The sequence below is a fragment of the Temnothorax americanus genome, unplaced genomic scaffold (assembly GCF_048541705.1).
Source record: "Temnothorax americanus isolate GAGA-0224 unplaced genomic scaffold, ASM4854170v1 Scaffold22, whole genome shotgun sequence".
NCBI lineage: Eukaryota > Metazoa > Arthropoda > Insecta > Hymenoptera > Formicidae > Temnothorax > Temnothorax americanus.
The window spans coordinates 2905569-2923532 of record NW_027509360.1 but is presented as its reverse complement, the minus strand read 5'-3'; the positions used below and the strand labels follow the sequence as shown (position 1 = coordinate 2923532).

Below are 17964 nucleotides of genomic sequence, written 5' to 3'. Positions count from 1 at the left end.
CTCGGTGCGTCATAAAATCAAATGGCAGAAAATTCTGATTTTCATAATTTGGAAAATTTTATAATATTTAGAATATTAAAAAAGATACACTTGACGTACTCAACCACAAAGCGTCTTACATCAAAGCGAGTATGTAGTCGTAAAGGTAATTGCGTTTTACAGCTTGTCCCGTTGCGCGCAACACAAAAGGATCTCGTATCTCGTCTATAGATATTAAAATGTAAAACAAGAAAACGGGGAGGGAGGAAGGGAGAGAGAAAGAAAGAGAGAGAGAGATAAAGTGTTGACACTAAACATGGGCGAACTTGATGGAAAGAAAAATTGCAATATCATAAGATCAAGAGAATTATACTGGAAAAAGATATTTCATGCTTAAAAAGAATCGTTTATAAATGATACTTTTAAAAAATTCTGTACATTATGTGCTTTACCTATATTGAATAAGATTGAGCGAGTATCAAAGAATTCGACACATACATATATGAATAAAGTATTCTACTTGCTAAAATTTCTTTGTTATCTCTCAGGTTTATGAATCATGAGAGAAACCCTTTTCCATATATTATATATAATCTAGATTTTGTGTGTGTAAATTATATATAAATTGCTGCATGCAAAATCGCATTATATGATAATTTCTTCAACATACTGCTGAAATATTATCAATAAAGATTGAGCGGATTGAATTTGAACGACGGATATTTTAGCTCCCGCCAAACATGGTTTAGTAAAAAAAAAACTTAAAAAAAATAAATAAAATCGATAGATATGAATTTTGCAACAACTCGATTTTCCCCGTTTCATGGACACGTAATCACATCATCCGATCACCGATATCGCGCATGTCTATTAAAATCGGTTGGACCTTTTCCAATGAACGTATCGCGCAACCTATATCCATCGCGTCACGACAGCGCGGGATGCATCGCCCTCGTGCAATATCTTTCCGTGAAGATCTCTGAATTCAGCCTCATCTACTCCGTAATATAAAGAGTAGATTGGCGCCGCTAAATCTTTGCGGAAAGCCGTAAAACTTGAGCGCTCCCGCGTACGTTGTTGAGCACAATGGCGGTCTATGATATATGATGCACATTCCCTCGCACACGTATATACAGACCACACCGGGTCCCGATAGTATACCCAGATCCATTTTTTGCCAACTCTATGTAAAACGGGACAAAGGATTGATAAACATACGATGAGACTTTTGATAGTTTTTGTTCAAATTATCTCGGCATGATTTCAATTACGAGAGAGAAATTTTTTTCTTAATATTTATTATCTCAAGAAGAAAACATACATTCTTAACTTGTATAAAAAGAGATGTCATTACATTATAACAGATTATCTCGATTATATTATAACTTTACTTTGAGAAGAAAGTTAAACTAAACTTTTTCTCTCTCTTTTTTTCTCTCTAAAAAATATATATTATAAGTGGGTATAAAATTTATTCTTAATAAATGTTAGAGTTAATAAAAAAAAAGTTTGCAACAGAGTACAATAATTTCGTGTTGTAGGTACGCCGTCAGAGTCCAAGCATTGAATTAATCTCCGATTGTTTGCGGATTATACAGCAAACGATATTTTTCTTTGACGAACAAATGTTTTTATTGCTGACGACAAAGCAGCTCGTAAAGCTGGCGCGTTAAACTCCTTCACGGAAAGACCGTTTCCGTTTATCGAGCGACGAGACAAATATTTTCGAAACGAAGTTTGCTCATCGCTCGCGGTTTCGTTTGCGGGCGAACCGATAGTTTTCCCGCTCCGTTCCGATTTCTGTAACCTGCAACGTTAGAGCAAACCTTTCGGTTTCCCCTTTCTCACTACGTATGCTCGAACGATTCGAAGATTTTTCCATCATGAAATTGGTATCGTAGATCAGGTCGAAAGCTCCACTTTGTTTGACCCGGAGGCTCTCCAACCTGTTACCCGGCATTCCGGATATATCGACGTTTAAGACATATCTGTAGGAGGTCGTCTTCGAAAAATTTATCGGGTGCTCGCGATAGATTTCGAGATTTGTCTCAAAATTCATCATCCATGACGCATCGCCGCGGTCTTCAATTCGATTTGTTTGCCTGCGTCGAGTTTTATTGAATGATTTATCGAAACAGGCGTGAACGTAAATCTAGGTTAAACTAATCCGTTGTTGTTAAAATATTTCGCATTCCGGGGATTACATACATTCTTTATCTATGACTCGTACTCGTTTGCTTTCATTTACAATTGTCATCTGCCAATTTGTCTCAATTCTCTTTCTATATATAAAAAAAATTTTCCATATTCCGAAGACGTAAAGTTTAACAATTATTCTATATAAGTGAAGTGCTCTTTATAAAAAAAAGGATGCTCGACGAAGTATCGAAGATTTAATGGAAACAATAATGCTCTGAATTACAATGGGACATGAGAGGGCATCTTACTCACGTCAACTTTAACACCACTGACGTCATAGACGTGGGGATTTTTATCTCGGAGTACGTATTTGTAGAATACCTCGTGGTCCTTGTACCATGTGATACCATAGAGACGGTCTCTCTCCCGATCATATCTGAAACAGAAGATTGAACGAGACATGTTACTAAATGCATTCCGCAGTTGTTTGCTAAGTTACTAGTAAAGACACCTGAGACACTAAGTCCTCAGACAATTCCCAAATATCCCTTATTGTTACGGTATTCTCGATATAATCAAAATGCAAAATTCCGTGCTTTGTTTTACTGATACAAATATGATACATGTTATACGTATTGCATATCGATACATAACAAATATATTTATGATATAAATTAATCAAATAAGTATAAATTTAAAAATATATATAGCACATTTTCTTCCTAGTTATTAATTCACAGAAGAAACGTGTTTAACAGTTCTAATTCGGAAAATTTGTTTTATTCATAACGCGTCCAAATTGAACATTCATAACATAGGTATTAGAGCAGATTATATAACGGAATATTGGCTATCCGTCTCGTTTCGAAAATTTAATGTTCCGCAAATAATCATCAATTTATGATTGATATATAATTAAAACGATATAGATTATAGAAGATTATAAATTATAGAAGACCGTACAATCTTTTATTTTAATTTAGAAATTTTTATTGATTTATTTTTCTTATTTTTGGCGCATTAATTCCAAAGTTTTCCATGAAGAATATATTCCACATAGATATCGAATAAGTTTTTTCACACGATATGAGATTCAGGAATGTGAGAATATAAAAAAGCGTTTTAAAAAATAGTCTTTAAATAGTCAATATTTTTTGCTTTTAAAAGCTGAAGTATCGAGTGCACATGAAAAAATAATTAGTCAGATTCAAGAACTGTTTACCAAGTCGGTCTGGCGAACAGTTGCGAGAATCTTATCACAAAAGTTACTTTCAAATAAAATCTTAATTTTTTAAATAATGGTTTTACTAACACGCATGGAACAGTTTGCGATACATGCGCCAGCACTTGTTCCATCATCCGGAATCTTCATCGGATTCGCGGTGAGACTCTGAGAGCTAATTGTATGGGTATATCTGCACGGGCCAACCAATGCGCCTTACTCTTTACTACTAAAGGGCATTCCCGTCCATACCTATTCACAAGCCGCTTTTATCGTGAACGCAATTTACGTATCCACGGGCTAATCGGTTCTGCGGTTCATTCGGCACAATAGAGACGAGTCGTGGAAACGAGCGAATACTGACGAGCTGGGAATAAAAGTGAAATGAACGCGCGCCCCATTCGTGCTGGCTTTAGATCGCATCCTTAATTGGTCCTCGTTCAATTATTTCTATCGTCGGATCGCGCTATTAATTGAAATAGTTCTCTCTCTCTCGCTTTTAAGAGTAGCACGAACGAAGCACTGTTTCTCTGAACCACGCGTCTCTAAACGCGTTGCTTATCGCCGCACGATTAACGGATCCCCATGCACCGAAGTGTTTAGAGCTTGGGACATCTGTGGCCTGTTCGATATCTGTTTATTAAATTTTAATAGCTTCTCGGAAGCAATTTACATATGATATTACATATTTACATTTGCGGTGAGCAATGCATTAATATTTGGGAGCATACTAATTCCACACGATGAAACATTAATCACATGGTTGCGCCTTATGCCATACGGTGTATTCAGATTGACACTTGGGAAAGCGCATTGCTCGAGAGTGCAAAGGATTGAACGTTTCGAACGTTTCGCACAAATTTTTGCAACGTCGCGATGTTTCCACGAATCCGTTGAACTCTCAAGAGAACATGGATATAGTTTTTTCATCGGTAGGTGCTTATAACGATGGATCACAAATGTCATAAAACACTGCATTGATAGGGGAGGAAAAAGAGAGGAGAGAGAGAAAGAGAGAGAGAGAGAGAGAGAGAGAGAGAGAGAGAGAGAAAACCGTTTGGAAAATCGCTCGCATCAGAGGTTTTTACGATCGTCCGAAACAGACAGATCCTAAAGACATCGACCATAAACGCGATTTTCCCGAACTCGCGAAATGTAGCTCGGCGTTCGTATGTTGTTTTAACGTGATTACGTTCGGCAGGAAGGATCGAAGGGACTGTTTGCGTGACGAAACTCGAATGTAGGGCGAGTACTATTGCAATAATTGATCGATATCCGTGTTCGGATCACACGGTCGCGGTAGTCCGTCATTTCGCTAATCGCGGATTACCCTTGTTGTTTTCGGAACGGCAAATCGAAAATATCAGTTGCCTGCATCGCAATTTTTATTAAATAACATGCGTGTATCGCGAATGGTATGTAATAGATAATGGTCTCTTATATTATGTAACGTTTCATAATCATTACATGCTTTCCTCTATGCTTGCACGTTTATAGTGATCGATAATTCTTCGCAAGGATGTATGTATATCTATTATATTATACGCGGATTTTTAGATATATTATACTTCAAGAAAATGCACCGAGATTATTAAGTCTAAAGTTGTAAGAGGTGAAATGAGGTCGTTATCTATAATTATAACTAATACGGCGAAAAGAAAAAGCTACAGCCGTGTTCCTTTTTTGCTCGAATAACAAATTAGTCGCGAACTCGAGTAACAAATTCATCTTCATATCTATGTTCATTCGCAATTAAATTCCATCTTTGATATTATGTTCGGAACGATTGATCCGGTCGGAAGAGGTACCTCACTCCACGACCGCGCATTTGTCGTTTTCGCTATAATCGCCCTTCTAGATAGCCCCCCTCCCCGCACCGTCCCATCTTGTTAAATTACATTTCAATGGAGTTTCTCGGTCATGCTCCGATAAACCTTTTGAGGTTAGTTCGCCGGTTAGGACAAAGGGAATCGCTTCTTCGACCCCGTCATCGCCATGTTCTTACGAGTGACGCGTTTGCAAAAGTAACCGCATATGCTCTCTCTCCAGACTCGCATTCGATCCGTCTATATTCGTCAAACGGATGTCATTAGAAAGTTTACGAGATATTCTATTAATATGATCTTAATTGACACGTGATTTTAGTGAGAGAATTAAACTTTCCTGAAATGACGGGATATTAAAACATTTGTTCAATTTTTTTTGGTACAATCGGTTGCAATCAGAACTAAAAATGGGCACGGATGTCAGAAAAGTTTAAAAGCGGCCTGTAATTAAAGATTTTATCTCGCTAAAGGAGGACGCGTACGAAATAATAATGGCACTATGAGACCAATCTTAGAAAAGCTGTTATCTCTTTAAAAAGAAAAAAACGAATTAGATGTGTTAGTAATTTGACAAAATGAAAATTAACATAAATAAAATAATAATGTATCTAAGAATAAAAATAGAAGTAATGACAAAAAATTAAAAGTAGAAATGTATAATTGACACATATATCTTGTGTTTTCTAGAAACATTTCTTAACTACTTAATTTGTGCTGCGTTATTTTAACTTATCTTAAAACAGTTTTCCCCAAGTCATTCTTGAAATAATACCAGCTTTACTTGCTGTGACAATCGCAGAGACAAATTTCGCGAAATCAGATGAGAACAGCATAAGAATGGATAAAAAAAGAAGAGCTAAATTTAAACGTCGAAATCTTGTTCAGAACTATGAGATTTAAAAGACGGGATTCAGAAATAAGACAGTCTTTGCGAATTTCATTCTTAAGCTCTCTAAGTCCTAGTTAAAAATATCCGCTTCGGCCACTCGCAGCATACTTGTTCCATTTTTTGCGACTTTCCAGCGCGCAGCAAGCAATAGCGACCTATCGCAAAAAAGCGACAAAAACTAACGCGAGAAAATACGATGTGTATTAAGGTGCCGCGTAAAAGGGCCGTCTGGCGATTGCCACATTTGCCACCGGCCGTCTGGCATGTATTGCGTCGTTTCAGAAATGCGGTAGAATACGGCAGAGCAGAGCGGTGAGCCGTGGTTCGCCCCACCGAGAATCCGCGAGCAAGCGAAGTCGTGTTACAGGTAGCATCGGGGAAACGTTATTCCCCGAAGAGGATCGCGCAGGAGGAGGCGGTTCTCCAGGTCGCGTCGGACACGTCGGACGCGATAATGCACGCTCCGCTGCAATGTCGGTCTCATTGCGCCGTTGCAGTGACGTACCCTGGGGGGGCATTCGTGGGCTGTGTGTTGGTGGCGGTAACGCCGCTTCACCAGCACGTGCAGCAAAGCCCTTGGAAAAGGGATTGCCGCATTCGAGCGTAGGTGCACAATTTCGTGCGCCGCGTCGTGGGATTGATTTGCATTCTCCGGCTCATTTGCTGGGTCGTGTCCTACGGGAATTCTTTGCTCTTCCACTCTCTCCCTCTCACTCTCTTCCACCCTGCTTTCGCATATCTTTTTTCCCCTCTCGTTTTCAGCTTTTGTCTTCCTTTTCTTCTTCATTGCCTATGTGGTATATTCTTCCAATTCTTTGCGCGCTTGTCGATTTCAATACCCTTCTTCAGTAAATGTAGTCTACTCGTATTTTTGAACCATCATTTACTGTCTCTTATTGCTGCTTTTTATTTCATTTCTTTCCTACGTTTTTTGCGACTGTCAATATAAAAATAGATTCTTTCTTCGAAATTACCGACGTCGCGACGTAATGTATTTTAATACAAAATTGGCCGATGAAATGAATAATGCAGATTATTTGATGAAGAATTAATAATTAAAATGTTATCTTTATCTGGCCTTCTTATATTTATCGCGAAATTCGCGTAGTCATGTCATGTAACGTATGATTTTCATTTCAGTGAAATATATGTCTATTCCCGTTATTTAAATTTTATATAATTTATTCAATGAATTTTTTTATTATATAAATTCAACGAATCATGGTTTTTTACGTGCATAAAACATTATTTTAATACTTTATACGGTTGATGTATGTATAAATATCCTGTCATTTAAAAAAGTTATAAAATTTAGTACGGCAACGATTGCGTTCGTGCGGAGCAAGCTTCGAAATCAATTTGCAATTTGATAAACGCAAAATCAAATCACGCTGAGACCAGACTCGGACTGTAGTAAGATCGAGGAAAATAATGTCGCAATGATGAATGAGATTCGCGGGGCAATCGAGGCGAAATTCAACGATTAGACAGCATGAGAATGAAGTACTGTGGAACGTGTAATAGGAAATTCTCTGTGGTGAAATTATACGGAGAAAGGAGTGCGCAATGTTGAAACCAACACGTAACGATGAATCTTCGTTTGGGATACCTATACTCAATCCTATAAATTTTAACCGCGCGTTATCTACTCTATATGAAACAAGTGCGAAATATTAAAATGCGATCTTGTTCTCGTATTTACTTATGCAAACTATCAGAATTTAATACAACACGGCTCAGTAAGGTAAAATGGGAAAATTAAAAAATTCCATTATCAAAAGAATATTTTTACGCTCTTTTTGATTAGCCCCGCATTTCTCGTTGGAATACGCGAAATGTCAAATAATTTAACTTATGTCAAATTAGCGGTATACTGGCTTCAAAGCTTTGTCATATTAAATAAACATGTTGGAGATATTAATTAAAATGAGGCAGTCAATTTCACAGTAACTTATGCGCATCCGCACATAATAGATCGGTATACAAACGTGATAATGCTCAATAATTTCAGCCGTGTGATTTTCTACATATTATCGCTAATGAATATGCGATCAGCTAGTATAATGGAGGTTTATTAACATAATACCTCGCGGGTTATTTCTCGTTTTAAGATGCGTGTACACCGCGCTTACATGAAATAATTACATCTGATTTGATTTGCACGCGTGAGAATTTAATTGTAACCGCACAATTATTTTTTTATTATTTAATTATCTAAGGAAAATCCGCGTAGAATCAATTAACTTGCATGAATAATCGGGGACAGGGATTCTTCTTGAAAAACTTAAAAAATGTCACAGTTTCCTGACACTGTCGTTCGAGGTTTCCTGACTAATTTAATTATCTGTAGAATTTCTAGAGAAAACTGATAATGGAAGGGTTGACGATTTAGTCGCAACCGCGTCACGAATATTTTTCGTTTTTAGAGAGGTAAACTGCACACGCGAGAAATTGCTGCTGTAGAGATGGCGATATAAACGTCGAATAAACTGACCAGAGAAGTTCGTGCCAAATAAGAGAGAGCTAATTTGTAATTTACGTATACAGCACAGAAGATATGTCGATAATCGTACTCTATTCAAAACATTTATTTGCATCGCGATTGTGACACCTCTATTGTTATCACATGGAAAAAAAAAGATAATTAATAGTTTGATGTAATGCACGTTATTTTTCAGTTATCTTTTATTTTCCGACAAGACTATTACTTTCAGACAATACTATTGGTATTGATTGCTTAGCTCAATCAATCAATTAATTATACTATTGGATATATATATACATCTGTGACGTATGCATATTTGATGATTTGAAGATGAAAGGCTCGCGATAAATAATTCTGGGAAAAGAAGTTATCCTTAAACACTTTTTTTACCTCGATGTACTTTATGCATTTTAAATATCTTATTCCTCTTAGCGATAAACAAGATAAACAAAAATATGCTCATCTCACGCGAATTGAAAAGAACATTCTTTCTTGAATACCTTCCCAAAAAATCCTTAGATAATAGATAATAGATAACTGCTTTCAAGTAAATTACATCGTGGTATCGATCGTCGCAAACATTAAATTGCTCCAGCAAATATCTTTTGGGAGACCAAGTTACGTAAACGCCATCATGTCCTTCCTATATACGAGGGTCCTTCCTACGAGGGTCATCTGCACGCAGTGTATCGCGATTCAAAAGTCCTAATTAAGTACGCAACATTAGGTACAAGTTTGCGAATCTGCACGGAAATCTGAGAGCTTCATTATATCTTTGCAGTTTAGAGAAGTGAAACGTCAATATCGCAACGAATCTTCTCTCTTGCTGGAAGTTTCTGCCTCTGACAAAATAATTTTCCAAGTAGAGCATATGGTCGCGTTTCCTCGAGATATTTGTGTATCTTCACAGTGAAGATACGAAACTTCTCAGTTAAATTAAACGTATCAAATCAATGTGAATTACATTTCAGCGGAAATACTTGTGATGAAAGAGAATATTTTAGAATATAAATTAAATGATACAATTATTGGAAATCTAATTAACGCGATTTAATTAAATTACTATAAATTTAGATCATTTAAAGTGCGTTTGTTTTTTATTGTAAAATGAGGATTTAATTAATAATAATATATTCTTGCAATTTTTTTATCAATAATTTTTCAAAGAAAAATAATAAATCTTAAGACGTACCTATGGTGTGATTTATAAAAATAAAATCCTACTTTTTTCTGTATAATAAGGATTACTCGAACAATTTCAAAAGACCATACAATAGCTCATTGCTGCTATCCACACTCAAGTGGTGGATTAAGGTATCATAAAAGGTGATAAGAGGATAAGGAGTCAAAAGGTGGAAATCGCGGAACAAAAGAGATAGTGTGCTCGTAGGATCCCTTCCTATCGCACCTCCTTTCCTTCCGAACTTATCGCATTCCTATTGTACTGTATGTGATCTCTTTAATACTCGATCAAGTGTAGGATTGAAGTTCAGCTTTTGTAAATATAAAAGAAAAATCAAATAAAATAAGAATACCATTCTATGCAGAAAAATATCCTATTACAACATTTATCTTTATTCTTTTTAAAAAATCGTCGAATGAGGCAAAATATTGCGAAAGCAATTTTCCGATGAATATGTATATGAATATGAATATGAATAATACGTTGCGCTCGCGAAAAAAACAAACAAAAAATTTATAGATAAAAGATTATTTTGAAATCTCCATTTCTTTTCAAAATATGAAATAATTTAATCGTTTAGCGAAAAAGTGTCATATAAATTAGATTTTCTTTGTAAGAAAACAAAAATTTACCAAGAACTAAAATAGGTATTTATCTAATCTTTATTGTGACTTTTTAATGACTCTCTAAAATTCAAAATTTTCTCTCCTGTAAAAATCATTAACTGCAAAGTTTGATCGAAATATTACATGTATGTATACCTACTCTTTTTCAAGTATAGCTTTTATTCACTAATACAGCCAACGGATCAATTACTCTTAGATTCATAATTAACAGTTATTCGTCTTCGCGAAGTAGCACATGATATACTTTCGATTACTATAAATTTCGACGGAACATGACACGATCCAGTGTGAAGGAAGTGAGAAGAGGTGGTGAGGGGGGGAAAACCGAGTGCGATTACTTCCACCTGTTTTCCTCTCTCTCTTTCTCGCTCTCACTTTCCCTCTTATTGCTGTCTCAAGATTTCATTCGCTGCCGCTGGATCGGCGTGCCAGTCGGATTAATGTTTCAGAAATTCAATTACGAGTTCCTTGACAGCTGTCTGAGTCGAGTAGGATCCAATTAATGCTCGCGATGCGGGCGTCGTTGTTCCCGCCCCCCTCCACCCCGGACCCGTTTAAAACATCAAACTGGAAGTACTGCGGAAACAACTGCAATAACGCGTGAGGAGTAGGTGGGGGAGAGACAGTATCTTATGAAATGAAGCGAAATGACGAGCAGGTTGAGAGGTTCAAGTATTTCGGTTTATGCGATAGTCAATGTGACGTCGGTTGGGTCCACATACTCGGGAGAGCGTCCGCAGACAGAGGGTGAGAGGGTAAAAGCGTGAGAGGGTCTCGCCGATCGAAGGGCGCCGAGAGAAACGCTCCGCTCCACTTTCTCCACGATTTCTCGAGACACCGTGGAAAAAGCGTATGCTCCAATTTGTAGGCGCTTCGCGCGCTTTCACAGTCTCGTTTACGACGTTACGTGGGGAGCATATTGTTTCCCCTAGCAAATACGATACCTGTTCGACGGCGAATAAAGTTTGCGGAAGCCGTGGCTGATCCGGCCAACGTACGAGTGTTTTGTTCACGGTAAAAATATTAATAGAAACGATGATCGCACTCAAAAATACAAGCTATGTTCTGCGTTATGTTACAAGAATTTTCGACCATTGTATAAACGATTTTGACGAAATGTTTCATATCCTTTTTAGCTAAAGAGAGAGAGAGAGAGAGATAGAGATATGATATCTTTATTTCGAACCTTTACGCGCATGTCTTTGTCGAAAAATAGAGATATATTACAGAGAGAGGGAGAGGAGACAGAAGGGGGGGGGTCGTGTACGGCATACGCATGGCGCAGATTAACGTAAAGTGCTTCATGCGACGTACGTGCAATGACACTGCATACTATATTTTATGGAATTTGCGCAAAACAAGTATCCATGTCACGCTTTAATACATAAATTCTGTCGAGCTTGTGGAATACCGTCGCCGTTATCCATAAATTAACGGGTTATCCATAAATACATAATGATAAATAAATTTCGGAAAATATAATAAACAATATTATTAAATATAGAGATCAAAGCCGAATGCCGCGGAGTAAAGGGATCCATGAGGGTTGCTTGGGCAGAGATATACACGTCTCGAATCGGTTCTTAGTACCACGGAAACGTCTAAAAGAAAATGTTTTCTAGCGGGATAAATCGTCCGTCATATAAGAATAACAGGAAAGTTTGAATTCAATATCGCAGCGCAGCGTCGATTCTCGTTCGTAAGTTATTGAGTTTCAAAGTGCAATAGTCAATTCGACGGTACGTGCCGCGCGTACACTGCCGTCGCCGATTCGCCAGCGGTCGATGTGACGAATTTTACTTCCGAACTTTGAAATCCAATAACTCACGGCTCGGTCATCGAATCGACGTGTTACCGGACGGTTTGCCGAGTTTCGGGCAAGCTCATCGCTCTTCATGCGTTTCGCTCCTTGCGACACACGGCAGGCCCTAGGACGCCGAATTTATGAAGTTGGTTCGACGATGTATATCTTGGCATTAGATATAAGGTCAAAGCGACGGTAATCGTATCTTATAGTGTTGAACCTATAAATTTCGTTTGTTCAAATTTCGTAAAGGCAAATACGTCAAAATGATTTCTCGCTACGTAAAATGGGAGAGAGAGAAGAGAGCTAGTTGTGAACAAGAGACACTTTTGAATAACAATATCTTCCGTGTCAGTTTAGAGTGAAGAGTTGTCGTTTTTTCGAAAAAAAACCTGTACTATGAACGAGCAATAGAGATATTTTTTAGTCAATATATATTTTGTCAGAAAAATGACAGTTTTTCATTTAAAATTGATCCCCAAAAAGTTGTTTTAAAAGTTCCTCGTATTTAAGAACTACTCCAATTCACACCAAATTTTTTTTGTCAACACAATCGTAAATATTTTTTATCATAATACATTTTTCATCATCATATATTTTGTTGTTATACTAACTGCAAGAAATTTTTTTTTTTTTTTTTTTTGAACATTTTCGCAGTGATATCTTGCAGTGCTATCTTGCACCGATCATATTCTTGATCATTAAGTACCACATCAATTACGACGTTTAGATCTACGACGTGTCGACTAAACGTCATTACACCCATCCTCCCTTCTCTCGTTCGCCAAGTATATAATTACGCTTTAATTATCCTCCGCTCGAGGTGATTCCGCGGTTACGTGAGAACGAACGTTGGTGTGCGCGAGCTAAACATGGTGACTACACAACTCTTACACAAACTAAACGATATGTACGTAGTACACGTCCACGCGGCACTTCGATCGAGCCTTCCTAATAGAGATTCCGTGAAGCTTGTCGTTTCCTACCGGAAGAAACTTCGATTCCGTGATAACTTAGGGTATGCAATTACCATCCATCTAGTGGATGGCATGGGTAACCGGGGTGGTCCCGACCCAAGGGCCGAGAAAGAGTGAGAATGTATTGGAACAGACAGATCGCAGGCTTATAAATCGACAGTATATAGATAGTAGAACATCGTGACCTTGATTGCACAAAACAGTGATAATCATTTGCTATTATTTTACAATAATACTTTACTTTTATCTGTTCAGGTACCATGTTGACCCTCTATTGATTGGCAAGATCGATCGTTGTGCGCTATAGGATAAAATATATTAATTTAATTAATACATTTATTTTTATTAACGGATTAACAAGTAAAAAGTTGAATGTATAAAAAATGTAAGAAATAAAGAGATAAGAAATAAGAATACTTGGATCGAGAAATAAAAAAAATAAGAAATGAAAAAAAAAAATAATATTATGTCATTTAAAAAGCAAACGAACATATTAACATTCTCAAAGTGGAATTTTAAACCTTATCCTTTTGATGTATCCGATTTCTCGTCAACGTATTTATTGTTACAATTTGCTATTGTCACAAAAATGATAATAAACTAACTGACCGCGAATCAGCTATCGAATACCAGACAACACAAGCCATATGAGTCGCACGTTTCATCATGTATTCGTGTCGCGAATACATACTACGAAGGGCTGATCGATCTGTCACGTATATTCCGGGCGCACGCGAAGGGGTGGAAAATCCATGGCCTTTGGTAGACCTTCAAGGTGCTCCCTTTCTACGTTGGGCGATCGCTTCTTTCTTCTGTTCCTTCTGATCCTCTCCGTTCTTTCTTCCTCCTCCCATATTCGATGACGGATCGTTCAGCTGAAACGAGTTTCGCTGACTAACGGCTCGTTGTTTCTTTCGTTCTCCGCGTCCCTCTTTCTCTTTTCGTTTTTTTCCCTCTCTTTTTCCCCTCTTTCTTTTTCTCTCCTGACGGTTTCGATCCGTCGCTACAGCAGCAGTAGCAGCAGCCATCAACGTCGGCGATGGAATTCCGATCGGAAGATTAGAGGAAACGATCGCGCGGCAGTACGGCAGTCGTCCAGAACGTCTGTGTGAAGAACTTACGCGGAGAAATCTCGCGAGAGTTTACGAGTCTCACGGTCGAGTTAGGGACCGAGGGGCATCTTTTTCCGGCAGGAAGAAAGTCGTGGACGAGGAAGGGAAAAGGCGCGGCAGAGGAGAAAAGGCGAGAAGTTTCCCCGCACGGACCTATATCTCCGCGTAGGCGAGTAAATAAATAAACTACGAAGAGACTCGAAAAGTATCGAGATTTCTTCGATCCGACTTGCATCTCGCAACCCATCCTCTCACCCCTCCCCATCATCGTACCCGTCTATCCACTTCCTTCTTCTCGTGGTCTCTGCTTTTATTTGTAATTTTATTTATCGTTTTCCTTTAACATTAACCGCAAACTCGATACGTACTTTATTGCTTCGCTTCTTACCGATGCTTTTATGAGTTCCGCTTACACGATTTACCTTCGCGGAGTAAATGCGACGAGAAACGGTCCCGTCTTCTGTATTGTCTCCTCTGTGACCGCATTTCCCGCCGGGTTTATCCCGCCGGCTCTTCTTTTCTATTTTTCGTTCGATCTCCTCGCGTATCTTCCTCTCTACGGCACTACTACCTACCGCTCGCGGTCTTAATAATTCCAGATGGAAATGGAATTTGCACGCGTCCGTATCCCGTGCTGTCGATGCAACAGTGATGGTATAGTTTTTCGCTTTCGGCGCACGTGTAAAATCTACTATCCGCTGGGAGGTCTAGTCCTTCATTACGATCTATATACCATTTGCGTAACGAACGAACAGCGGGTTCCGCCGCACACCGCGCTACCTGCACGCTGTGCATACATACAGAGAATTCATGCACGCCCGCTGGCTTGGAGCCTGGGTTAGTATACATTAGTGATTACGCCGCGATATTTCGGTTTTATTGTGCGGCCCGTATATACCGTGCACGCGAATTATTTAGCGAGTCCTACGCCACCGTACTCTCTACCGATCATTTATCGTTGTTATGCCGCGACAAGAGCATGCTATTGCAGGGGATCGTGTTACCAGACCGGTCACTTCGAAAAATGATCAATTTAGCCCTCGAAGTCTTCTTTACGTAGGCGTAACTTGATTAATGGAATAAATCAATTAAATTATGGAATGCAAGACTAACGTAATCATGACCGATGCAAATTGCGAAGGCCGCAGGCGGGCCAGGCAAACTGGAAGGAGGTTCTAAAATCCAACTATGTAACATGTACTTTGTCTTTCTTCTTAACGTTATCTGTCGATTATTTTTAACATTGTAAAGCTGAATGTTAAATAATCTTAAGAAATCTTTTTGTATTTTTTTAAACAATAAATATTCTATTCTATGTTTTACTATGTTTAATAAATTAAACAGGATATATCTCGTTTCTTTTTTTTCCTAGGCTCAATATATTTAAGGCTACGGTCAACGTGACACTACAAATGCTTCGAAGCATTCCTCTTTTCTTTTCTTTCAATGAAGAAAGAAGGAGAAGAAGAACGCTCCAAAACATTTGTAGCGTCACGTTGACCGTAGCCTAAATCTCTCGTAAAGGTCTTTTAACCAGTTACGTATTTTTGTGCTTTTGATGAAAAACACACGGCTCACCAACGTACGAAAATATGTTGCTTTATTAATAGTGTAAAATTAATGTACAGAAATACATTTCGGGGCTTCATGCTGTACGCTTCCAGCGCCACGGTATGCTCTCCCTCATTCTCTCTCTTTCTGAATTTCCGGTCCCGAAAAAGAAAGACAAAAACGCACCGTCCTCCGTCATTTTTATCGGAGGACGCTTTTAAAATGCGCGCATAATATGAGAGATAAATTATCTGTACACAAACACCAGCCAAAAAGATTTTTTTCTCAATTTTCAACGATCCTAAACGTAATGTTTGAAGAAAGGTAAAATAAGAAAGGTAAAGATTTTTAACGAAGTTCGCCGAACGAGATTTTGTTAGGTACGTCGTAAAATCGGATGTTGTAATTGGAGAGAATAATGAGGGAGGCTGTGCCGGAGCGAAAGGAAGGTAATAGGTATGCCGAGAGGAGAAATGCAGAAATTATGTAATGAGGTTAAAGTAGCGTCTTGTTTCAATGAGATACGCATTATCTCTCTTGCATTATCTCTCTTATATAAAATAAGAGTGTGTATCGATCGATAAGTCGTAGAACACATCTTGGCGGTGCGCATCTATTTAACCCGGTCGTATGCTTTGTGAACAAAAGCAGGCAATAGTTTTGACTTTTCACAGCGAAATTTTCCGTAATATTTTCATAATTGAGTGCTTTATCGAGAAAAAAATCAAATAAGAAATAATAATTGTTTAAGATTTTCTCTTAAAAAAACGTGAATTTCTCTTCTTTTTAAAAATATGTAAGGCCATAAATTAAAAATAATTAAATTATTATTAATACACTGCGCATATGATTTTCTCTCTTTAAACTAGTTAATATTGATTAATACCAATTTTAAAGTGGTTAATACTGACGTCTATATTCTTTATAGGTAATTCAGAATGTCAAATATAAAATAAATTATTTGTCATATATGAAGGGATATTAAATCTAAATCTAAAATTGTCATGTCGGATATTTTTAGAAGCATGGAAACTGAATTTAGAGAAAAGACACAGTACAAAGACAAATGAGATTTTCTTTCTATTTGGAAAAAAAACTATCAATTACGAACTAAATTCTTAAATATGCTACTAGTCAAGTCGACATACCTTCTACTACGAAATTTAGTCAGGCATTAATGATCTGCTACGGAATAATTTGCATGTGACGAATTTCAAGGATATGCGATATATCTTTCTGCCAATATATTTGTTGTCATTATAAAATACTATTCTGAGATTCGAAATCACTTCCTTTTCAAAGTGCATGTATGTCGTTACGAGGGGATAAGATCTTGATATTACATTTATAAGATGAAGTGCCACGATAATCTGACAGAATTACACGCACTACTGCTGACACTGCAACTATTTCGCGCACGCAGAAAGCAGTTGACGTTTGCGTAGCTTATGGCGAACATTCTCACCTGCATTCTAGAAGCGCGCTCCTGCCCCTGAGGGTGTACGCCGGAACATTTATGTGAAGTAGCTTCAGAGCAGCGACTGAAACAGAAAAAGAGAGAAGTTCGCGCGAGATCGCATAAATGTCAATTGCGAGTATATACGTCGTCGCCTGGGGGTGCTATCGATGCGATGTCGCCAGAAATGCACGACAACGATTCTTCGAGTGTTCGATTATATTGCCGATAATAAAAGTAGGTATATAAAAAAGATACTTTTTTCGGAATAAAAGCATCAAGAAATGATTTTTAGTTCTAAATATTTATATACATATAAGCATAGTTTAAAGGGGTAACTAGGGGAAGAGACGAAATTTTAATCGGAATCGAGACAACATTATAAACTATTTATCGCTACGCTAAATTTACAATTATATATAACAATACATTACACACATACATATCTCTCTCTCTCTCTCTCTCTCTCTCTCTCTCTCTCTCTCTCTCTCGAATTTTAAGCTATTCTATAGTTCTAGGTTTCCAAGTTTCTAAGAGAATAGATAAAGGAGCTGTTGCAAAGGTTTACTTGTTAGATCAAAAATTAGATCAGAAACTCCCGAACAAGTGCTACTTCAATATTATATACTCGCTACCGATATGTAGCCCGACTTGAATAGAGAACATTTTCAAATGCGAGACTTCCTTTCACACTTAAATCGGTAAATCTCTTGAC

General features: G+C 37.8%; 1 protein-coding gene and 1 long non-coding RNA gene across 3 annotated transcripts in view; one reads left to right on the top strand and one right to left on the bottom strand.

The window, feature by feature from the left end:
* Positions 1-17964, top strand: part of LOC143898018 (uncharacterized) — a 223763-nt gene that overhangs the window by 150643 nt on the left and 55156 nt on the right. The window lies entirely within an intron of this gene.
* LOC143898041 (cell adhesion molecule 2) overlaps positions 1-17964 on the bottom strand; it is an 83313-nt gene that overhangs the window by 32195 nt on the left and 33154 nt on the right. The window contains exons 3-4 of one of the 2 annotated variants that reach the window (XM_077407085.1): positions 17259-17334; positions 2431-2554 (exon numbers count right to left, since the gene is read on the bottom strand). In XM_077407085.1, coding sequence (XP_077263211.1) covers positions 2431-2554; positions 17259-17334 — 200 coding nt within the window. The remainder of the gene's footprint in view (positions 1-2430; positions 2555-17258; positions 17335-17964) is intronic. The other variant, XM_077407086.1, reaches the window with a different exon arrangement.